This window comes from Coregonus lavaretus (genome assembly GCF_964263955.1).
Source record: "Coregonus lavaretus genome assembly, chromosome: 6".
Taxonomy (NCBI): domain Eukaryota; kingdom Metazoa; phylum Chordata; class Actinopteri; order Salmoniformes; family Salmonidae; genus Coregonus; species Coregonus lavaretus.
This window is the reverse complement of record NC_139993.1, coordinates 55,612,649-55,638,375: the sequence shown is the minus strand read 5'-3', so window position 1 is coordinate 55,638,375 and position 25,727 is coordinate 55,612,649. Positions and strand designations below refer to the sequence as shown.

At 43.0% G+C, this 25,727-nt stretch overlaps 1 protein-coding gene across 1 annotated transcript; it reads left to right on the top strand.

Annotated features, from left to right (window-relative positions):
* Positions 1 to 5,176: 5,176 nt before the first annotated feature.
* On the top strand, positions 5,177 to 13,230 carry cUnh1orf52 (chromosome Un C1orf52 homolog). Its single transcript, XM_084163492.1, has 3 exons — positions 5,177 to 5,626; positions 11,656 to 11,869; positions 12,323 to 13,230. Exons 1-3 carry the CDS (start codon positions 5,318 to 5,320, stop codon positions 12,469 to 12,471), a joined length of 672 nt encoding a protein of 223 aa, XP_084019618.1. The 5' UTR covers positions 5,177 to 5,317; the 3' UTR covers positions 12,472 to 13,230.
* The last annotated feature ends 12,497 nt before the right edge of the window (positions 13,231 to 25,727 follow it).

Below are 25,727 nucleotides of genomic sequence, written 5' to 3'. Positions count from 1 at the left end.
CCTAAATATTGAGGCATTGCAGGCGGGCTTGATAGGTCTATAACAAAATAGTCTACTCTTGCATCATTTGAGCGGGGCAACTGCCAATAATGTTGCCGAGCGCGTGCACCAGAGTGTGCCTTGCAGCCTACAGTCGTCCTCTTGACCCCACCAATTAAATGGCCTGTAGGTGTAACATTTGTATTCATGAGACTAGTGTAGAGTAGACCTAGGAGGCTACAGTGATATCACAAATAGGCCGTATATAATCGAGTCTCTCTAAAAATGCCTACCTATTCAGCGCAGGAGGTTGCAAGGTTGATTACCCCCGGACAACACTCTGTAAGTGCAAGCAATCACCAAAATATGCCTGTGTCCCAAATGGCACCCTATTCCCTATAGGCCCTGGTCAAAAGTAGTGCATATGGAGTAGGGTGCCATTTGGGGAGCAGGCATCATCATAAAATAAAGGCCTGAAATTCAAAGGTCACCTAATTTCTGTTGTTTATTCAGTTATGCAGGGCAAGCTCATTCAAGCTGACCTAAAAGTACTTTAGACGTGTCCTCACATCTCCAGTGTGTTCTCTCCTTTGTTTCTCCCGCGATTCCATTCCTATAGGTCCGTGGTAGTGTCAGTCGCACCAGTGTCACAGGGGCTCCTGTAACATTGACAAAAGAGAGCCTGAACCAGGATGCTTCTAATGCCTCCGAGGCCACCAGACCTCCACAGAAGTCAAGGTAGTGCCTGCTGAGGGAGTGGGTGGAGAAGGAGGGAAAGGAGGCAGAGGAAGAGTGGCAAATAAAGATTAAGGAGGTCGAGCTCCGGGCCTCTACGATGGAAAAGGACTTGGAAAGTGAGAAGACCAGGGCCTCCTTGCTTGAGAGGGAGCTAGAGGACACAAAGGCCAGCCTTAAAAGAAGTGAGGTAAGCAGGGCCTTGCAGCCGAGAGCCATTGAAGAGGGGCAGAGGGAGGTGGCGGTCAGGGCCTCTTTGATGGAGAGAGGCCTTGAAGAAACATCTCTCCAAGCAATGAAAGTTCAGAGTTGATAGCAGTGAGGACTCTGAGACCAGGCCCTGGTCTCAGAGTCCTGGAGATGGAGGAAGTTAACACCAGAGTGCAGGGTGAAGAAAGCAGGGCCTCAAAGCTGGCCAATGTTCTGGAGGAGAAGAAAAGGGTCAGAGGTCAAGAGAAGGACCTCTGGCTGAAAGAGAAAAGGAAGATGGAGCTTGACCAATGGAGAGATGGAGACCATCGGGGAGCTTGAAGAGAACATTAAGGAGGATAGCAATGAGAGCGAGGAGGTGGTGAAGAAGATAAGGACAATTCAGAACCTGTGGGAGGTCCTCAGGAAGAAAACAGCCAAGCTTGTGGCATTGTGGCCGAGAAAAGGGAGAATGACAAGAAAATGTCAACAATGAATAAACAGCTAGAAAGGACTGAGGAAGAGAACAACGCCCTCAAGGACAACATCAAGGTCCTTCAGTCTAAGATTGAGAGGGGCGGAGACCACCGCCTACAGCAAGCTTAGGAGTGAGCTGGCAAACATGGAGGAGGAGAGAGGGGCAGAGAACATCACCTGCGACCAGCTGAGGAGTGAGCTGGAGAAAATGGAGCTGGAGAGGCAGGAGGAGAAACTTTCCTTCAGCCAGCTCAGGACTGAGTAGGAAAACAATCTGTCAAGAGCAAAGATTGTTTTGGAGAGGGCAACCCAGCTAGCACATTTGGTACCTCGGAAGTTGTGTGATTGTACGTTTTTGGTTTCCCATTGGTTCTGGGAAAGAACCCATACGTTTCCTGATTTGTAAAACTGAAAGTTTTTTTAACATTCTGAGAACGGAAGTGAACTTTTTGCCTGTTCTGGGAATGTACATTTTTAGGTTGCAGGGAGGTTCTGATAATGTTTTACTATTGTTCCCTGAAAGCTTTCCTGGAGGTTTCATTAACGCTCTGAGAACGGGAATTATAGGTTATTTTGAGTTTTTATTTTATAACTTACTTAAACTTTCACTGAATGTTTCAATAAGACTATTAATAACACTGATAGTTTATTTGGGTAAACCTTTTTTTTTTTACTCCAAGTACAGAATTCATTTCCATAGGCATTAATCATGCAAACGCATACATTTCTTATTGTGACACGGCGCCACCAGGATGGAGCTAGCATGCCATGTTTTTTTACACGTACAAAGCTGTTCATTGTAGTTTATTTAAACAGACCCAATTTCAAAGGAAACAAGCAATCATTAAGATCAGGTGTGGCCAATTAGTGGGCGCAGCAAACACATTTGAACACACTTAACAAGATAGAACATTTTGTTGACGTTCAGAACGGAATGTATATGTTTTAAAAAACATTGTTAGAACGTTCTCTGAACATTACTAAAGTTTTCTTGTGGTATATATGGATCGTTTTCTTCACGTTCTCGGAAAACATTTTGAGAACATGACTTTAAATAGAATTATGAGGAAACCTGTAGGAAACATTATGCTGAAGTACTGAAATTCCCACAGAAGAATATTGTTTCTTTACGTCCTCTGACCTATTTGAGAACATTCCCAATGTCAAACCAGTTGGCGAACGTTCCGAGAACATTACTAAAAGCCAAAGCCAAACTATCCTGCACCATTCCCAGAAAGTTGTGGGAAGGTTGTATGCAAAATAACCATAGGACAACCACGTTCTCACCAAGCTCTTAGACAGTAGTTCCCAACCTTTTTCGGTTACTGTACCACCAACTGAATTTTGCTCGGACTGTAGTAGCCCTGAAGTACCCCCTCGTGTATTTTCCAAGTAGGCCTATGGTCTTATGAGTCTTCTCAAGTACCCCCTGTGGATAGGCCAAGTACCCCCAGGGGTCCTAGTACCCCTGGTTGGGAACTACTGCTCTAAGAAACACATGGTTCTCAGAACGTGCTAGCTGGGAACTGTCTCAACCAGACGAGGAGGGTGATCCAGGACAACATTTACATTACATTTACATCATTTAGCAGACGCTCTTATCCAGAGCGACTTACAAATTGGTGCATTCAACTTATGATAGCCAGTGGGACAACCACTTTATTTATTTGTATTTATTTTTTAATGGGGAGGGGGGGGGGGGGGGGTAGAAGGATTACTTTATACTATTCCAGGTATTCCTTAAAGAGGTAGGGTTTCAAGTGTCTCCGGAATGTGGTCAGTGACTCCGCTGTCCTGGCGTCGTGGGGGAGATTGTTCCACCATTGGGGTGCCAGAGCAGCAAATAGCTTTGACTGGGCTGAGCGGGATCTGTGCTTCCGTAGAGGTAGGGGAGCTAGCAGGCCAGAGGTAGATGAACGTAGTGCCCTCATTTTTGGTGTAGGGTCTGATCAGAGCCTGAAGGTAAGGAGGTGCCGTTCCCCTCACAGCTCCGTAGGCAAGCACCATGGTCTTGTAGTAGATGCGAGCCTCAACTGGAAGCCAGTGGAGTGTGCGGAGGAGGGGGTGACATGAGAGAACTTGGGAAGGTCGAACACCAGATGGGCTGCAGCGTTCTGGATAAGTTGAAGGGGTGTAATGGCACAGGCAGGGAGCCCAGCCAACAGCGAGTTGCAGTAATCCAGACGGGAGATGACAAGTGCCTGGATTAGGACCTGTGCCACTTTCTGTGTAAGGTAGGGTCGTACTCTGCAAATGTTGTAGAGCATGAACCTGCAGGATCGGGTCACCGCTTTGATGTTAGCGGAGAACGACAGGGTGTTGTCCAGGGTCACGCCAAGGTTCTTTGCACTCTGGGAGGAGGACACAATGGAGTTGTCAACCGTGATGGCGAGATCATGGAGCGGGCAGTCCTTCCCCGGGAGGAAGAGCAGCTCCGTCTTGCCGAGGTTCAGCTTGAGGTGGTGATCCGACATCCACACTGATATGTCTGCCAGACATGCAGAGATGCGATTCGCCACCTGGTTATCAGAAGGGGGAAAGGAGAAAATGAATTGTGTGTCGTCTGCGTAGCAATGATAGGAGAGACCATGTGAGGATATGACAGAGCCAAGTGACTTGGTGTATAGAGACTGTTGAGCATGACAAATCCAGCAGCGTTGCAGTTGTTGACGCACTCAAACTGGCACCTACTGCCATATCCTGTTCAAAGGCACCTACATATTTTGTCACCCTCTGAATGGCACACACACAATCTGTCTCAAGGCTTAAAAATCCTTCTTTAACCTGTCTCCTACCCTTCATCTAAAATGTATGCACACATGACTAAGTCGCTTTGGATAAAAGCGTCTGCTAAATGGCATATTATATATATATTATATATTATATTATAGAGAGAATAGGCCAAAGCGGAGCAGTGGCATGCGAAGAGGATCTCCTTTGAGCAGCTGAAGGCTGAGCTGGAAGGCAAGATGGACACAGTCGAGGAAGAGAGATTGGCAGAGAAGAGCCCTGTGGCCTGCTCAGCATCAGCAAAAAAGCTGGTAAAAGCGGAGGAGGGGATCCGCCAGACTCAGCGACAGGCTGTGGAGGAGCGGGGCAAGGTCAGGGTCAGCCTTCTGAAGATGATGAGGCTGAACAGCAAGGCAGGCAGCAGTGGCGGGCTCTGCTGATGGAGAAAGTCCAGGATATCAATGCCCTGGAGAAGGCAAGAAGAAGACGAAAGAGCACAAGATCAAGATCACCATCTAGATTCTCCCCTTTCTTATATTGGATGCTTTTTTTACTCCCATCGAACGAAACATTACACATTTGGATGAAGCAATATGTGGCTTTTGTGGTTTCATTCATCAAGTCTTGATGGCTCTATAGCACAGGAGGTTGGTGGCACCTTAATTGGGGAGGACGGGCTCGTGGTAATGGCTGGAGCGGAATAAATGGAATGGTATCAAATACATCAAACACATGGTTTTCATGTGTTTAATGCCATTCCATTAGCTCCGTTCCAGCCATTATTATGAGCCATCCTCCTCTCAGCAACCTCCACTGCTATAGCTAAACAATAATACATTATAAGTATGCAATCATCCATAGCTCACGATGAGACACACACACTGTATATTACAGCCCTGGGCGAAGAACTGAGAGGCAGACTTGTTTTTGGTAAATATACAATGTGGTTGTGCTTTGAGCATGATGAAAATAACTGCTCATAAAAGTTATGTTGCGTGTCTTGAAAAAAAGGACTACTGCTCCTTTAAGAAAATAGTTTTACGGCCATGTGTTTACGTCATTACATACTCTTTTACGGCAACAGTGATTCAAAATGGAGTAACGAGCCAAAACATTAAGGTAGCTTGCTAATTAATTAGGGGCATTATCTTCTTATCTCTAAAGTTAAATTCAACGTATTACTAGCTGAGGTAATAATTGTATCAGTATGGCTGATAAGAAGAAACCCGATTCGTTCCATTACTTCATGAGTTACGATGATTTGAGTGACAGTAGCGATAGTAACAGCAGCGATTCCGATGAAGCGGGCCAGAAGAAATCAAGAGGAAAGGGGGGGAACGATGCTACTGGAAGCTGTAGCAAATCTCCCCAACACGGGACCAAGCGGGCTGCCAGTGGAGCTCCTCTACCAAAACCCGACGAGCTCTTCAAGTCGGTCTCTAAGCCGTCCTTTCTGTACAACCCGCTGAATAAACAGATCGATTGGGAGAGCCGCGCCGTGAAAGCTCCAGAAGAGGTACTAGTACTGTATTGTTTAGCCAGCCAGCTAGCGTTCGTCCATTCATTCATCCATTCATAGCTAGCTGTTGTCGTAACTAGTTGTTGACCAAGCTAGCTAACGTTAACTACTTACTTATGTATACTGAACAAAAATATATACGCAACATGTAAAGTGTTGGTCCCATGTTTCATAAGTTGAAATAAAAGATCCCAGAAATGTTCCATACTCACAAAAAGCTTATTTCTCAAATTTTGGCCACAAATTTGTTTACATCCCTGTTAGTGAGCATTTCTCCTTTGCCAAGATTATCCATCCACCGGACAGGTGTGGCATATCAAGAAGCTGATTAAACAGCATGATCATTACACAGGTGCACTTTGTGCTGGGCACAATAAAAGGCCAATAAAATGTGCTGTTTCGTCACACAACACAATGGCATAGATGTCTCAAGTTGAGGGAGTGTGCAATTGGCATGCTGACTGCAGGAATGTCCACCAGAGCTGTTGCCAGAGAATTGAATGTTCATTTCTCTACAATGTCATTTTAGAGAATTTGGCAGTACGTACAACCGGTCTCACAACCTCAGGCCACGTGTAACCACGCCAGCCCTGGACCTACACATCTGGCTTCTTCACCTGTGGAATCGTCTGAGACCAGCCACCAGGACAACTGATGAATCTGTGGGTTTGCACAACCGAAGCATTTCAGTACAAAATGTCAGAAACCGTCTCAGGGAAGCTCATCTGCGTGCTCGTCATCCTCACCAGGGTCGTAACCGACTTCAATGGGCAAATACTCACCTTCGATGACAACTGGCATGCTGGAGAAGTGTGCTCTTCACAGATGAATCCCGGTTTCAACTGTACCGGGCAGATGGCGTCGTGTGGGCGAGCGGTTTGCTGATGTCAACGTTGTGAACAGAGTGCACCATGGTGGCGGTGGAGTTATGATATGGGCAGGCATAACCTACAGACAACGAACACAATTGCATTTTATCGATGGCAATTTGAATGCACAGAGATACCGTGACGAGATCCTGAGGCCCATTGTCGTGCCATTCATTCTCCGCCATCACCTCATGTTTTAGCATTCCACAAGCCACAATCAACAGCCTGATCAACTCTATGCAAAGGAGATGTGTCGTGCTGCATGAGGCAAATGGTGGTCACACCAGATACTGACTGGTTTTCTGATCCACAGTATCCAAGGTATCTGTGACCAACAGATGCATATGTGTATTCCCAGTCATGTGAAATCCATAGATTAGGGGCTAATTTACTTGTATGAACTGTAACTAAGTAAAATCTTTGAAATTGTTGCATGTTGTGTTTTTATATTTTTGTTCAGTGTAGCTAACTAATTCCCACAGTGACAGTCAATGTGTGTTGTTAGCTAGCTACATAGCTAACAGCAGCTACTGCTAGTAACTAGTGTAGTGTTACATTAGTAAGTGACACAACACTGCATTCTACTAGCTAGTCTGATTAATCAGGCTGTAATGCACAATTAATTGGTATAGCTATACAGCCTGAAACTAATGTCTGCAAACTCGTTTTAATGTTCCTTACAAGCTTGCCAGAAGATCCAGAACCTACTGTTACGCTTGTTTACACTTTTTGGTATTTTTGGTATTTTATTAGGATCCCCATTAGCTGTTGCAAAAGCAGCAGCTACTCTTCCTGGGGTCCACACAAAACATGAAACATGACATAATACAGAACATTAATAGACAAGAACAGCTCAAGGACAGACCTACATTTTTTTAAAAGGCACACGTAGCCTACATATCAATACATACACACAAACTATCTAGGTCAAATAGGGGAGAGGCGTGCCGTGAGTTGTTGCTTTATCTGTTTTTTGAAACCAGGTTTGCTGTTTTATTTGAGCAATATGAGATGGAACGGAGTTCCATGCAATAATGGCTCTATATAATACTGTACGCTTTCTTGAATTTGTTCTGGATTTGAGAACTGTTAAAAGACTCGTGGTGGCATGTCTGGTGGGGTAAGTGTGTGTGTCAGAGCTGTGTGTAAGTTGATTACGCAAACAATTTAGGATTTTCAACACATTGTTTCATATAAAAATAAGTGATGCAGTCAGTCTCTCCTCAACTCTTAGCCAAGAGAGACTGGCAAGCATAGTATTTATATCAGTCCTCTGATTACAATGAAGAGCAAGACATGCCACTCTGTTGGGCCAGCTGCAGCTTAACTAGGTCTTTCCTTGCAGCACTGGACTACACGACTGGGCAATAATCAAGATTAGACAACTAGAGCCTGCAGAGCTTTTTGGAGTGTGGTGTCAAAAAAGCAGAGCATCTCTTTATTACGGACAGACCTCTCCCCATCTTTACAACCATTTAATCTATATGTTTTGACCATGATAATTTACAATCTAAGGTAACGCCAAGTAATTTAGTCTCCTCAACTTGTTCAACAGCCACACCATTCATTACCAGATTCAGCTGAGGTCTAGAACTAGGGAATGATTTGTACCAAATACAATGTTAGTTTTAGAGATGTTCAGGACCAGTTTATTAGTGGCCACCCATTCCAAAACAGACTGCAACTCTTTGTTAAGGGTTTCAGTGACTTCATTAGCTGTGGTTGCTGATGCGTATATGATTGAATCCTCAGCATACATGGACACGCATGCTTTGTTTAATGCCAGTGGCAGGTCATTGGTAAAAATAGAAAAGAGTAGAGTGCCTATAGAGCTGCCCTGTGGTACACCACACTTTACATGTTTGACATTAGAGAAGCTTCCATTAAAGAAAGCTCTGAATCCACGATATGGCAGAGGTTGAAAAGCCATAACACATGTTTTTTTAACAACAGGTTATGGTCAATAATATCAAAGGCTGCACTGAAATCTAACAGTACAGCTCCCAAAATCTTCTTATTATCAATTTCTTTCAACCAATCATCACTGAGCAGCACTGAGGTCAGAACGCAATCATAGTTACATTAAAGGAGATCCAGAAACTCCCAAGTGATTCCATACATTGAAACTAGTTAAGTGGAGTTTGCCCTCTCCCCCTCTCTGTAGTGCTACACTGAAACGGCTGCAAAAAAACGGGTCAAGGTACTCGTGACGTTGCTGGATGTAGACCTCTCTGCTCCTTTGCAACTAACTACCTACATGTACATATTACCTCGGCTAACCTGTGCCCCCCGCACATTGACTCTGTACCAGTACCCCCTGTATATAGCCTCGCTACTGTTATTTTACTGATGCTCTTTAATTATTTGTTATTTTTTAGTTAACACTTACAGTGGGGAAAAAAAGTATTTAGTCAGCCACCAATTGTGCAAGTTCTCCCACTTAAAAAGATGAGAGAGGTCTGTAATTTTCATCATAGGTACACGACAACTATGACAGACAAATTGAGGGGAAAAAAATACAGAAAATCACATTGTAGGATTTTTAATGAATTTATTTGCAAATTATGGTGGAAAATAAGTATTTGGTCACCTACAAACAAGCAAGATTTCTGGCTCTCACAGACCTGTAACTTCTTCTTTAAGAGGCTCCTCTGTCCTCCACTCGTTACCTGTATTAATGGCACCTGTTTGAACTTGTTATCAGTATAAAAGACACCTGTCCACAACCTCAAACAGTCACACTCCAAACTCCACTATGGCCAAGACCAAAGAGCTGTCAAAGGACACCAGAAACAAAATTGTAGACCTGCACCAGGCTGGGAAGACTGAATCTGCAATAGGTAAGCAGCTTGGTTTGAAGAAATCAACTGTGGGAGCAATTATTAGGAAATGGAAGACATACAAGACCACTGATAATCTCCCTCGATCTGGGGCTCCACGCAAGATCTCACCCCGTGGGGTCAAAATGATCACAAGAACGGTGAGCAAAAATCCCAGAACCACACGGGGGGACCTAGTGAATGACCTGCAGAGAGCTGGGACCAAAGTAACAAAGCCTACCATCAGTAACACACTACGCCGCCAGGGACTCAAATCCTGCAGTGCCAGACGTGTCCCCCTGCTTAAGCCAGTACATGTCCAGGCCCGTCTGAAGTTTGCTAGAGTGCATTTGGATGATCCAGAAGAGGATTGGGAGAATGTCATATGGTCAGATGAAACCAAAATAGAACTTTTTGGTAAAAACTCAACTCGTCGTGTTTGGAGGACAAAGAATGCTGAGTTGCATCCAAAGAACACCATACCTACTGTGAAGCATGGGGGTGGAAACATCATGCTTTGGGGCTGTTTTTCTGCAAAGGGACCAGGACGACTGATCCGTGTAAAGGAAAGAATGAATGGGGCCATGTATCGTGAGATTTTGAGTGAAAACCTCCTTCCATCAGCAAGGGCATTGAAGATGAAACGTGGCTGGGTCTTTCAGCATGACAATGATCCCAAACACACCGCCCGGGCAACGAAGGAGTGTCTTCGTAAGAAGCATTTCAAGGTCCTGGAGTGGCCTAGCCAGTCTCCAGATCTCAACCCCATAGAAAATCTTTGGAGGGAGTTGAAAGTCCATGTTGCCCAGCGACAGCCCCAAAACATCACTGCTCTAGAGGAGATCTGCATGGAGGAATGGGCCAAAATACCAGCAACAGTGTGTGAACCTTGTGAAGACTTACAGAAAACGTTTGACCTGTGTCATTGCCAACAAAGGGTATATTACAAAGTATTGAGAAACTTTTGTTATTGACCAAATACTTATTTTCCACCATAATTTGCAAATAAATTCATTAAAAATCCTACAATGTGATTTTCAGGATTTTTTTTTCTAATTTTGTCTGTCATAGTTGACGTGTACCTATGATGAAAATTACAGGCCTCTCTCATCTTTTTAAGTGGGAGAACTTGCACAATTGGTGGCTGACTAAATACTTTTTTTCCCCACTGTATGTTTCTTAACTGCATTGTTGGTTAAGGGCTTGTAAGTAAGCATTTCACTGTAAGGTCTACACCTGTTGTAATCGGCACGTGACAAATACGATTTGATTTACCAGTTAATTCAGGATTCAGAAATCCGCGAAGTGTAGACAAATACTTTTGTTTTATTGAAAGCATATGTCTGAATTAGCATTTTGTCAAAGTACTATCCGTTTTGAGTCAGTAAATGTGTACTTTTCCACCTAAAACGTTTGCAATTAATTGATATCATTATTTTATGTAGCCGACTGCCACAGCAGCGGAGATGGGTAACAACTGTGCATGTGCACCCTCGCAGTAGCCACTGCAGCCATTGTTGTTCAAGGCGACATGCCATTCCATAATGGTTGCTGTGGTTACTGCTAACTAGCATGAGGACGAAAATAAACTAGCAGTATTTCAATCTCCTCAATGGAGCAGTGTGGATAAATGTAAAATGGCATATCCCTCCCTGCAAGTGGCATATCCCTCCCTGCATTGAGGTAAGTTTTCCAACCCATATCTCTTGCCGGCTCCACGGTGTGTTAATGTAACCATGATTGCGTTCCGATCTCAGTGCAGCACAGTGTAAACAAGCGTAACGGTAGGGTCGGTATCTTCCGGCAATTTACAATCCAGGATGTAGAATAAAATTACATTTAAACTTACTCTACTCTGTGCGGTTTGTCCTACAGCTGCTAAACATTTGAGACAAAATATCCACAGGAAAGTATTGTTTACCTGACTTTTTAGAGCCAGGTACAATATAGCCTACACATTCATATAATTTCATATTCAGTTTGCATTTAACTGTAGGCTGACACTCAATTTTAATTTTTTTAAAGGTATATAAATGCAAGGTATGTATCGTCCTCCCGTGACTCAAATTGTGGTCCCAACAACCTTAATTAAGAAGAAGAAGTAGTGTGTGATTATAGATGTATTCTCATAACTCGCAACCCAACTCTCACATGCCCAGGGCCTATTTTGGGTCCTGACCCATAGTTTAAGAAACCCTGGTATAGCTAGTTGACTGCCAGCTCACCTGCTATAACTCCATGTATTGTAAATTGTACCCCTGTGGCACAGATACATAGGGGAAACCTATATGTTTTTGAAATGAAAATGTGAGTTAATTATAAGTAACTTTGCCTGCAGCCTGCAAAGGAGTTCAAGGTATGGAAGACGAACGCGGTGCCCCCTCCGCAGACCTATGCCGCGGAGGCGGAGAAGCCCAAGAAGGGAGCTCCCCCAGGGATGGACATGGCCATAAAGTGGTCTAACATCTACGAGGATAATGGAGAAGACGCTCCACAGCCTCACACTGGCAACGCTGTCTTCCTGCCCACAGAGGAACAGACATCAGATTCAGGTAGGGAGAAAAGTGTTACCTGTGTGACTGACCACGGTGTGCCTGCTTAGTATTATATCTTCCTCCCTACACAGGGTAGTGGTACACTGTCCATACAACTGCTCGAACCAGAGCCCTCTGCCTCACAAACACATGTGATTGCCCGCTTGACAAGGTACTAGCCACTTGCGCCACCGAAAAGCTAGCAGTTATGCGACGTGGGTGGAGACATGTCAAGCTGTTGTGTGGTCATATGGTACCAGCTTTATCCTCTTATCTGCTTATGCCTGCACATCTCTCAATTATTTTCAGACAGAAAATGATTTCTCTCTCTCTCCTCTGACACAACTGTTATATACGGGGGGGGGGGGGGGGGGGGGGGTGTGATGCTTAGGCAGGATACAGTACTGCCTAACTGTGTAATCCCAGTTAATTTCTGAGTTATTATGACGTGCTGTTTTCTCCCTGGTATAGACGAGGACGGAGACAAGGGGTCGGTGAAGAAGCGGAGGGTGGAGAGCTTCCAGCAGAAGGAGAAGAGGAAGAGGGATCTGGGCCAGGCCACCTCTGACAAGAGCTTTGTAGAGGAAGAGAAGAGGATCCTCAGGCAGAACGCGGACTGAGGCCTAGATCTGGTTTGGGTCCAAGTCTGGGTGCGCTAAGCCTCCGTGACTGTCCTACAGCTTTGCTCCAGACATCCAACACTTTCTCCTCTGTGTCCAGCCCCTGGTTATGTGAATGGTCCAGTACTCGTCTACCTAGGACACATGATATAGATGTTATTGTTATGAAAACATTTGGACTGTTCTTTTTAATCCCTTGTTATATCTTTGAGGAGCATATTATCCAGACACTAGTGGAAAACACACATATTCCTGAATTTGTGTGTCTGTAGGTATTGATCAATGTTTGGTTGTAAATAGACAACCACCTGATCTACATAATAATATAGGCTGGATTTGGATGAATGTCTCTGAACTGCTTTGGGGAAATCGAAATGTTCATATGTTTGGATCATGAGCAGATGTATTTTTTTATATGGCAACTTTTATTTTGGAATAGCAAGAAATGTATGGTAAATACATTTAGATTATTAGTGTCTCTACATTTCTCTGTCAGCGAGATGTTAGGTCAAGAAAGACTGCATTTGCTAGAGTAAAACTTTTCGTCTACATATAATTTCCGCTAGATGGCAGCCTTGGGCCACATTTGGTACACAACCTTTTCGCTGGTGGGGAGTAGTACCTTAAACGTTACCATGTCTTTTAATGCATCTATACAATATGGATCCAGTTAAACACTGACAGTTTTGCCTGTTTTGTAGTAAATTCCGTTGTCTTACACAACTGATGCAATAAATGGAATGTGAATATAAGGCTTGCTGATTGGCTCTGTCTTATCTTGAACTTCAACGGTGATGTGAGAGTACTAGTAATACAAGCATAACTGTACTGAACAAAACAAGATGGTGTGTGTGGATCTTAGAAATGCTTAGTGCTGTATTGTGAAATAAGTGTCTGCTTTTGGTCATTCTGCACAGGCAGTGTACTTCAAATAAGTCAAGGATGTTTCTCATGACAGGGAAACACCTGGGAAATTATTCTGTCTGTTAAACATTAATTTAACCCTTGTTCTGGATTTTTTTTTTATGCCTAAAAGTAGCTACTCATTTCCAATGAAACTACACCTTGGTGATCTGGGAATACTGCACTGTTTATGAATACAGTGTTCCTTTTGTCATATATTGACTTTGTTCATATTCAATTAATTGACTTTTTCTATAACCTGTATTTCTGAGAATGTGCTCTGATTGACATGCATGAAATGTGAATTCCCTAATCAAAGATTTCTAGTAGTCAATGGAGCAAATATAATGGTGTTTAAGCCCCCCGCCCCCTGCAACGGTTCTGTGATCAGAGGAATTCCTACCATATCAGTCATCGACCGCTGACATGAAATACTGGTAAATATGCTTTTGATAAAATTCCAGCTCCATGTATGTGCCTGGCCTTGCCTGAAATGCGTACCTAATCCAGCTCTGGAACAGGAGACTGATTTTTATCACCCATATTTGCCTACAAATAACTTTTCTCCTCTGACTCAGTGGAAATGACAAGCAAGGAAACATCCATCAATGTTCAAGAATGTAAATGATTCACATACAGTGCCTTCAGAGAGTAGTCATACCCCTTGACTTTTTCAAAATGTTGTGTTACAGCCAGAATTTTTAATGGATTACATTTAGATTTTGTGTCACTGACCTACACACAATACACCATAATGTCAAAGTGGAATTATGTTTAGACATCTTTTCAAATTATACTGAACAAAAATATAAAAACACAATATGCGACAATTTCAAAGATTCTGCTGAGTTACAGTTCATATATGGAAATCAGTCAATTTAAATTAATTAGGCCCTAATCTATGGATTTCACATGACTGGGCAGGGGTGCAGCCATGGGTTAACAAAAAGTTAATTGCTTTGCCACATTTTTGCAGTATTAATTTAGTGCCTTGTTGCAAACAGACATTTCAGCTCATGAAACATGGGACCAGCACTTTATATGTTGCGTTTATATTGTTGTTCAGTGTAGTTAATGAAAAGCTTAAATGTCTGTAGTAAATAAGTATTCAACCCTTTTATTATGGCAAGCCTAAATAGGTTCAGGAGTAAATATGAGCTTGGATGGTATATCAATACACCCAGTCACTACAAATATATAGGCATTCTTCATAACTCAGTTGCCGGAGAGGAAGGAAACCGCTCAGGGATTTCACCATGAGGCCAATGGTGACTTTAAAACAATTACAGAGTTTAATGGCTGTGATAGGAGAAAACTGAGGATGGATCAACAACATTGTAGTTACTCCACAATACTAACCTAATTAACAGAGTGAAAAGAAGGAAGCCTCTACAGAATACAAATATTCCAAATAATGCATCCTGTTTGCAACGAGGCACTAAATTAATACTGCAAAAATGTTGCAAGGCAATTAACTTTTGGTTCTGAATACAAAGTGTTATGTTTGGTGTAAATCCAATACAACACATTACTGAGCACCACAAGCATAGTGGTGGCTGCATCATGTTATTGGTATGCTTGTAATCGTTAAGGACTGGGGAGTTTTTCAGGATAAGAAAAGGAATGGAGGTAAGCACAGGCAAAATCCTAGAGGAAAACCTGGTTGCCTGCTTTCCACCAGTGGAGGCTGCTGAAGGGAGGACGGCTCATAATAATGGCTGGAATGGAGTCACGTGGTTGATACCATTCCATTGACTCCATTCCAGCCTTTATTATGAGCTGTCCTCCCTTCAGCAGCCTCCACTGCTTTCCACCAGACACTGGGAGATGAATTCACCTTTCAGCAGGACAATAACCTAAAACACAAGGCCAAATCTACACTGGAGTTGCTTACCTAGAATACAGTGAATGTTCCTGAGTGGCCGAGTTAGTTTTGACTTAAATCTGCTTGAAAATCTATGGCAAGACCTGAAAATGCATTTTGTCTAGCAATGATCAACAACCAATTTGACAGAGCTTGAAGAATTTTGAAATGAATAATGGGCACATGTTGCACAATCCCGGTGTGGAAAGCTCTTACTAACTTACCCAGAAACACTCACAGCTGTAATCGCTGCCAAAGGTGATTCTAACATGTATTGACTCAGGGGTGTGAATCCATATGTCAATGAGAGATTTCTGTATTTCCTTTGCAATAAATGTGTAAATATTGTTTTATATCAAATAAAAACAATGAAAAGGTGACATTTCCGGTGGCCCATGGGCCTGTTAAGATTTTTGTTTTAAGATTTTTGCACAATTTCTCTTCTACTAATCCATAATGAGCCTGAGTGATCAGTGGGAAACGGTCGTTCCCCTACCAGGATTAGCCGGCCCGGTTTTCTGAGCTGAGGTCACCCAAACTCACATTCAAAGTCAAACGCAGCATCAGCATAGAGACCTGCTCCAACTCCATTATCAGTTAGACAGCCAAGATCATGGATCATAAAAAACGAGAAGGGTGACTATAAACATAGAAAGAGCACATTCTACATTGTCACCTCACTCAAACGTCCTATTTTTTGGGGTGGCTAAAACCATGATTTGATCAAACAGTAAACTGCATTTATCCTCATGATTCCTGTAATGAAAGCGTGTGCCCTGCCCCGGTGCCTGTTTCGCTGTGGCCTGCTGCTGTATGAGCAAGCCATTCTCCTCCCCCCAATGTGCTGGCAAGAAAATGTTGTTCTGATCGTGTAGCATTTCAAAATGCAATTGCGAGAAAAACACAGCATTAGATGTTTCGTCCCCTTGTCCCTGTCGAAGAGAGGAGGGTCTCAGCTTTCTCTAGGTATCATTTTTATTTATCAGCTGTCAATATTCAGCTCAATAGCAACTGTTTTACAACCAAGATATTTGATGTGGCTTTGATATATGTAGCGCACTGGCCATTGCGAGGTTATAGGCCTATAGGTCTCATGGGTAGTAGCCTACAACTGCAGTTTTTTTTTAGGACATTCCATTTACTCTTGGATGAATACAGTGCCTTGCTAAAGTATTCATCCCCCTTGGCATTTTTCCTATTTTGTTGCATTGCAATCTGTAATTTAAATGGATTTTCATTTGGATATACACAAACTAGTCCAAATTGGTGAAGTGAAATAAAAAAAATAACTTGTTTCAAACAATTCTAAAGAATAAATAACGGCAAAGTGGTGCGTGCATTTGTATTCACCCCCTTTGCTATGAAGCCCCTAAATAAGATCTGGTGCAACCAATTACCTTCAGAAGTCACATAATTAGTTAAATAAAGTCCACCTGTGTGCATTCTAAGTGTCACATGATCTGTCACATGATCTCAGTATATATACACCTGTTCTGAAAGGCCCCAGAGTCTGCAACACCACTAAGCAAAGGGCACCACCAAGCAAGCAGCACCATGAAGACCAAGGAGCTCTCCAAACAGGTCAGGGACAAAGTTGTAGAGAAGCACAGATCAGGGTTGGGTTATAAAAAAATATCAGAAACTTTGAACATCCCACGGAGCACCATTAAATCCATTATTTAAAAAATGGAAAGAATATGGCACCACAACAAACCTGCCAAGAGAGGGCCGCCCACCAAAACTCACAGACCAGGCAAGGAGGGTATTAATCAGAGAGGCAACAGAGACCAAAGATAACCCTGAAGGAGCTGCAAAGCTCCACAGCGGAGATTGGAGTATCTGTCCGTAGGACCACTTTAAGCCGTACAGTCGTGGTCAAAAGTTTTGACACAAATATACATTTTCACAAAGTCTGCTGCCTCAGTTTTTATGATGGCAATTTGCATATACTCCAGAATGTTATGAAGAGTGATCAGATGAATTGCAATTAATTGCAAAGTCCCTCTTTGCCATGAAAATGAACTTAATCCCAAAAAAACATTTCCACTGCATTTCAGCCCTGCCACAAAAGGACCAGCTGACATCATGTCAGTCATTCTCTCGTTAACACAGGTGAGAGTGTTGACGAGGACAAGGCTGGAGATCACTTTGTCATGCTGATTGAGTTAGAATAACAGACTGGAAGCTTTAAAAGGAGGGTGGTGCTTGAAATCATTGTTCCTCCTCTGTTAACCATGCTTACCTGCAAGGAAACATGTGCCGTCATCATTGCTTTGCACAAAAAGGGCTTCACAGGCAAGGATACTGCTGCTAGTAAGATTGCACCTAAATCAACCATTTATCGGATCATCAAGAACTTCAAGGAGAGAGGTTCAATTGTTGTGAAGAAGGCTTCAGGGCACCCAAGAAAGTCCAGCAAGCGCCAGGACCGTCTCCTAAAGTTGATTCAGCTGCGAGATCGGGGCACCAACATTGCAGAGCTTGCTCAGGAATGGCAGCAGGCATGTGTGAGTGCATCTGCACGCACAGTGAGGCGAAGAGTTTTGGAGGATGGCCTGGTGTCAAGAAGCCACTTCTCTCCAGGAAAAACATCAGGGACAGTCTGATATTCTGCAAAAGGTACAGGGATTGGACTGCTGAGGACTGGGGTAAAGTCATTTTCTCTGATGAATCCCCTTTCCGATTGTTTGGGGCAACACATCCTCCAAGAGCAACTTCCCCCAACCATTCAAGAACAGTTTGGTGATGAACAAGGCCTTTTCCAGCATTATGGAGCACCTTGCCATAAGGCAAAAGTGATAACTAAGTGGCTCGGGGAACAAAACATCAACATTTTGGGTCCATGGCCAGGAAACTCCCCAGACCTTAATCCCATTGAGAACTTGTGGTCATTCCTCAAGAGGCGGGTGGACAAACAAAAACCCATAAATTCTGACAAACTCCAAGCATTGATTATGCAAGAATGGGCTGCCATCAGTCAGGATGTGGCCCAGAAGTTAATTGACAGCATGCCAGGGCGGATTGCAGAGGTCTTGAAAAAGAAGGGTCAACACTGCAAATATTGACTCTTTGCATGAACTTAATGTAATTGTCAATAAAAGCTTTTGACACTTATGGAATGCTTGTAATTATACTTCAGTATACCATAGTAACAAAAAAATATCTAAAAACACTGAAGCAGCAAACTTTGTGAAGACCAATACTTGTGTCATTCTCAAAACTTTTGACCACGACTGTACACTCCACAGAGCTGGGCTTTACGGAAGAGTGGCCAGAGAAAAGCAAATAAGAAAACACGTTTGGTGTTCCCAAAATGCATGTGGGAGACTCCCCAAACATATGGAAGAAGGTACTCTGGTCAGATGAGACTAAAATTGAGCTTTTTGGCCATCAAGGAAAACGCTATGTCTGGCGCAAACCCAACACCTCTCATCACCCCAAGAACACCATCCCCACAGTGAAGCATGGTGGTGGCAGCTTTATGCTGTGGGGATATTTTTCATTGGCAGGGACTGAAGGAATTATGGATGGCGCTAAATACAGGGAAATTCTTGAGGGAAACCTGTTTCAGTCTTCCAGAGATTTGAGACTGGGACGGAGGTTCACCTTCCAGCAGGACAATGACCCTAAGCATACTGCTAAAGCAACACTCGAGTGGTTTAAGGGCAAACATTTAAATGTCTTGGAATGGCCTAGTCAAAGCCCAGACGTCAATCCAATTGAGAATCTGTGGTATGACTTAAAGATTGCTGTACACCAGCGGAACCCATCCAACTTGAAGGAGCTGGAGCAGTTTTGCCTTGAAGAATGGGCATAAATCCCAGTGTTTAGATGTGCCAAGCTTATAGAGACATACCCCAAGAGACATGCAGCTGTAATTGCTGCAAAAGGTGGCTCTACAAAGTATTGACTTTGGGGGGGTGAATAGTTATGCACGCTCAAGTTTGTTTGTTTCACAATAAAAAATATTTTGCATCTTCAAAGTGGTAGGCATTTTTTTTTTACAATGACGGCCAAACACCGGCCAAACACGGACGACGCTGGGCCAATTGCGTCTGCTAAATGACTAAAATGTAAAATGTAAAAAAATGAAACAACTTATTTCTTGAATACATCTGTAGTCTATTTATTACACTTCTTAATAGAGCACTATTAATGACTTTATAAGATGATTACTCATGATTTGGGTCTGATCAAATCATGGGCTGGTGCCACCAACTGTAGAAGTTAGTTGCAGTAGTGATACATAACCACATTCAGAGGATATACCGGTACATATTACTTCAACTACCTCAACTAGCCGGTGCCCCCGCACATTGACTCTGCACCGGTACCCCCCTGTATATATAGCCTCCCTACTGTTATTTTATTTTACTTCTGCTCTTTTTTTTCTCAACACTTTTTTTGTTGTTGTTTTATTTTTACTTTTTTTGTTAAAAATAAATGCACTGTTGGTTAAGGGCTGTAAGTAAGCATTTCACTGTAATGTCTGCACCTGTTGTATTCGGCGCATGTGACCAATAAAATTTGATTTGATTTGATTTGATTTGATACCAGGGGAAAATGTTAGTCTGGAGCCATGTAATAATAGTAATTAACACTTAGGGTAGGTGTTGATTCAGGGGAACACATATGGAAATGTTCCACTAATTTGCAATATGTCCTAAGTCATTAGCTTGGCTGGTATAACGTATAAGGCTTCAGCAGACAAGCAGACAGACAGTGGAGCAGAGAAGATGCTGAGACAGATAGCCAGGGGGGTTAGTAAGGGGATGGTGAGTTGGTGGTGCGCGCAGTGATGTGGGCTGGTGTGGATAAAATGCCAGGGCCGAATTCTTGTCCTAGTCCGCCAATGTTTGTCATTATGGGGTATTGTGTGGAGATGGGTGAGAAAATAATCTATTTAATCCATTTTGAATTTGGGCTGTAACACAACAAAATGTGGAATAAGTCAAGGGGTATGAATACCATCTGAAGGCACTGTATATCCTCTGAATGTGGTTTTATGTATACATCATTACTAGTGAACTACTTCAAGTGTAGGAAACCTGTTACATACAGGTATGATAACAGGCATGACTTGATACATTTACTGTAAGGTCAAGTGTATGTCCTTTGTAAATGTCATGCATAAGTCAAGCTTTCCTTATATTTGCCTGATAAGTGAACTACTCCAAGCGTGATATATCATATAATATCATGACATGGGTTGTTCCACGAAAAGAGTGCCTTTTGCATCCCTTTGATATTTTATGTAGAAATTGTGCACCAACACTGAAGTTTAAAAGCCTGTTATATTAAATAAAGTACCCTTTAATATAGACCACAAGGAGAATTTAATACATCTGAATAAATTAAGACTTGCTAAAGTGCCAAAATTCAGCATTTTGACATGTCCCTCCATGCACCCTCTGTGACTTCTAGGAAGACTTGGTGAAATGTTGTGGTTAAGTGGGATTTCACCATCATTGTAAAGCCCTAGTTATTTTGTTGCTTTGACAAATTCATTTCTGAAGATTATTATTTATTTCATGTGATTAGTGATTCATTTAAGTCTGTCCCTCATTTTAAGGTCAACCCTGTTACATTCCTTTTAAAATATTTTTTTCAAAAGAAACTTTGAACATCTAATAGTCAAATCATAGTGTAAAAGCAGGTGAGCTGGTTCTACTCTTTGGCCATTTTCTGGTGTTTTGTGGTGGAAAACTGAGTTGGTCGAACATTCGGTAAATTGAAAGTTTTTTTTAAAGAACTTAGTCCGGCTTTACTGTTACTCTTGAAAGTTGACGTCACCATTCGGTAAATTGGTTAATAGACCAATAACAAAGAGTTCCAAACCTCTCTACCAATAACAGCTAGTTTTCAGTTTTCCCCTCCCCACTCAGACCACTCCCAGACACGTCCTATTTATCCACGCCAAACTTGGTGCAAAACCACGCCCACGAGTAACCTAGCAACATTCAAAGCCGCGCTGATTGGTCAGAGTTTGGATGTTCCGTGTGACGAAGTAAATGTATATGTATATACTGTATTCTATAATATTCTACTGTATCTTAGTCCATGCCGCTCTGTCATTGCTTGTCCATATATGTACACTGCTCAAAAAAATAAAGGGAACACTTAAACAACACAATGTAACTCCAAGTCAATCACACTTCTGTGAAATCAAACTGTCCACTTAGGAAGCAACACTGATTGACAATAAATTGCACATGCTGTTGTGCAAATGGAATAGACAACAGGTGGAAATTATAGGCAATTAGCAAGACACCCCCAATAAAGGAGTGGTTCTGCAGGTGGTGACCACAGACCACTTCTCAGTTCCTATGCTTCCTGGCTGATGTTTTGGTCACTTTTGAATGCTGGCGGTGCTTTCACTCTAGTGGTAGCATGAGACGGAGTCTACAACCCACACAAGTGGCTCAGGTAGTGCAGCTCATCCAGGATGGCACATCAATGCGAGCTGTGGCAAGAAGGTTTGCTGTGTCTGTCAGCGTAGTGTCCAGAGCATGGAGGCGCTACCAGGAGACAGGCCAGTACATCAGGAGACGTGGAGGAGGCCGTAGGAGGGCAACAACCCAGCAGCAGGACCGCTACCTCCGCCTTTGTGCAAGGAGGAGCAGGAGGAGCACTGCCAGAGCCCTGCAAAATGACCTCCAGGAGGCCACAAATGTGCATGTGTCTGCTCAAATGGTCAGAAACAGACTCCATGAAGGTGGTATGAGGGCCCGACGTCCACAGGTGGGGGTTGTGCTTACAGCCCAACACCGTGCAGGACGTTTGGCATTTGCCAGAGAACACCAAGATTGGCAAATTCGCCACTGGCGCCCTGTGCTCTTCACAGATGAAAGCAGGTTCACACTGAGCACATGTGACAGACGTGACAGAGTCTGGAGACACCGTGGAGAACATTCTGCTGCCTGCAACATCCTCCAGCATGACCGGTTTGGCGGTGGGTCAGTCATGGTGTGGGGTGACATTTCTTTGGGGGGCTGCACAGCCCTCCATGTGCTCGCCAGAGGTAGCCTGACTGCCATTAGGTACCGAGATGAGATCCTCAGACCCCTTGTGAGACCATATGCTGGTGCGGTTGGCCCTGGGTTCCTCCTAATGCAAGACAATGCTAGACCTCATGTGGCTGGAGTGTGTCAGCAGTTCCTGCAAGAGGAAGGCATTGATGCTATGGACCGCCCGTTCCCAGACCTGAATCCAATTGAGCACATCTGGGACATCATGTCTCGCTCCATCCACCAACGCCACGTTACACCACAGACTGTCCAGGAGTTGGCGGATGCTTTAGTCCAGGTCTGGGAGGAGATCCCTCAGGAGACCATCTGCCACCTCATCAGGAACATGCCCAGGCGTTGTAGGGAGGTCACACAGGCACGTGGAGGCCACACACACTACTGAACCTCATTTTGACTTGTTTTAAGGACATTACATCAAAGTTGGATCAGCCTGTAGTGTGGTTTTCCATTTTCATTTTGAGTGTGACTCCAAATCCAGACCTCCATGGGTTGATACATTTGATTTCCATTGATGATTTTTGTGTGATTTTGTTGTCAGCACATTCAACTATGTAAACAAAATAAGTATTTAATAAGATTATTTCATTCATTCAGATCTAGGATGTGTTATTTTAGTGTTCCCTTTATTTTTTTGAGCAGTGTATATATTCTTCAATTCCATTCCTTACTTAGATTTGTGTGTATTGGGTATATGTTGTGAAATTGTTAGATATTACTTGTTAGATATTACTGCTGTCACGCCCTGACCTATAGAACTCTAGTTAGTTTGGTCAGGGTGTGAATATCATGTGTGTGTTGATTCTATGTTTGTATTTCTATGTTTGGCCTGGTGTGGTTCCCAATCAGAGGCAGCTGTCGCTCGTTGTCTCTGATTGGGGATCATACTTTGGCAGCCAGTTTTCCTGCCTGTGTTGTGGGATCTTGTTTTGTGCTCGGTGAGTTTGGCGTGCGTGCGTGCGTGCGTGCGTGCGTGCAGCCTTCCGACGTCACGTTTCGTTGCTTGTTGTTGTTTTGTATGTTTATTCAGTTAAATAAACATGGATGCATTTCACGCTGCGCCTTGGTCTGACCCGTCCTTCAACGTCCGTGACAACTGCACTGTCGGAGCTAGAAGCACAAGCATTTCACTGCACCCACAATAACATCTGCTAAACATGTGTATGTGACAAATAAAATTTGATTTGAGAGAGGATGAACCCTAGAGAACGGGGAGTTTGCTCGAGCCTGCCATGCCACGAATCGCGGGAGATGCGCAGTTTCACGGCTTCATTTGAAGTAAGCTGAACGAAAGGCAAGCAACAAGTGGTTCCCAAACTGAAGGGTCGGCAGGGGGGGCGCAGGTTTTTTTTAAAGAACTTAGTCCGGCTTTACTGTTACTCTTGAAAGTTGTTAAAATGCATAAGGTGCAATTTCGAAATTGGGTAGTGCATCATCAGTTCCTCTTGTCATGTTAGTCATTGTATACCTTAGAGAGCTATTTATAACTTGTCAGAAGTGTCCAGATCAACTAGCCCATGCCAGCTAATGTTTTTTTATTTCATTTTTTTTTGCCTATTGATATTGTTGTAATTTTTTTGTCACTCGAATATGTCTAGACATCGCAAAATGTATAGAATTGCAAGAAAAGTAGCTTTAAAACTGCAAAATGTTATTTGCACCCCATGACAAAATGTGTAGAATGGCAGGAAATAAGCTTTAAACCTGCAAAATTCTCTCCACCAACAAGAGAGGTGTGAACAGTTTGTGTCATGAACAGTGCTTGTGCACATAGAAATAGGCATGGCGCATGTGCGCACACAGGGGGGTCACGGGATGTTCCCCAATGCTGGAAGGGGGGCCCTGAGTGAAAATGTTTGGGAACCCCTGCTGCAGAGAACTAACATTACATGATTGTCATTAATAGGGAATCAATGGAACTAGCTTTGCCCATTCAGCTAGAGTTAGCTATGCAGCATCTCTTTTAGTTGCCAACTAGCACAAATGTCATGTAACTAAGTATCTCAATAGTCCTTTCGTAATGCTAGACGATGCACACTACTCGACAGCTTCAGCCCAATCAGTGTTGTAAGATAGCGATACCACTTGATATAATTCACAGCTTACTTACCTCCAAAAACAATATAACTATCCATGATGTCGATGCTATCCATCTCGTCAGGCTGGCTGCAATCACTCACTAAAAAGCTACATAATTTAATGCAACTTCATATCCAAATTCGGGAAAATGCTAAATATTGATGGCAATGTTTTGTTTAGGTGGGGATTCCGTCTCTAGCGTTCTCCCTTCTCTCGCGCGCCTTAACTTCTCACAGGGAACAACTGAACTCTGACCAATCAGCGCGTCTTTGAATGTTGCTAGGTTTCTCGTGGGCGTGGTTTTGCATCAAGTTTGGCGTGGATAAAAAGGACTCCTCCCAGACAGTCCTATCAAAATTCTTGCTTGAGAAATAGTTGTTTGCTAAAAAGCTATTTTTGCCCATTCTATTGGAAATGTATTACAGTACTTAATGTATTAAGGTACTTAATTGTTACCCAGAAATTATTTGATATTGATATAAAAACGGCTGCATTGGGCCTTTAACAATGTAGATGTTTTTGTGAAGCTTGCATTCAATTGATTTAAGTTGAAATCATCAACCCTGTTACTTTATTTGACAGTTAATTTTTATTTAACCTATTGAGATGGGAAAACATGTTTTTATGAAGTTGAACATGAGCTCTTTATGACACAATGTTAACATTTGGTGAAATCAAAGGTTTTGTTTTGACCAAGTTACACTTCTGAAAAGGGACCGAGTTGGTGGAACGACCCATATTCTGTACTGTATTTTATGTGTCACATAACCAGTAAAGTCAAGTCTTGATGATGATGTCCAGGCATGACAGAGTGCACTCTGGGACGAGACCTCTTTAATCCATAGCTCTGGCTGCTACTGCTCTGCTCTTAAAAATCCTTAACTACTCATTTCCAGTGAAACTATTCCTGTGATATGGACATAGTTAATGAAGACATTGTTTTTTCATACTCTTTTTTTCTCCATAACGTGCTAGTTGCAGTATCAAACCCAAATGATGATGGTATAGCATCCACTAATAATATAATCCCATGGCTCTGGCCACGGCTATTATCTAACTGCTGCTGAGCTGTGTTGTCGTCTGTATTTACGCCCTGAGGACTGCTAAGTGCCAGGAAAGAGGGCTGTCAGCAAGGCTCGCCGGGAATGCTAGGTGGTGGGTGCTGCGTGAAGGCGCAGACCTGGGTTCAAATACTATTTGAAATTTCAATTACATTATCTGTGCTTGATTGAGCTTGCCTGGCCAATAGAATAGTCCAAAACCTGCAAACCCCGCCCATCTGACAACTCCAGACAGACTAGAGCAAGCGCTCAAAGTATTTGAAAGATGTCGAATAGTATTTAAACCCAGTCTGCTGGGTGCTGAGAGACGTGCCCTGTGTTGTC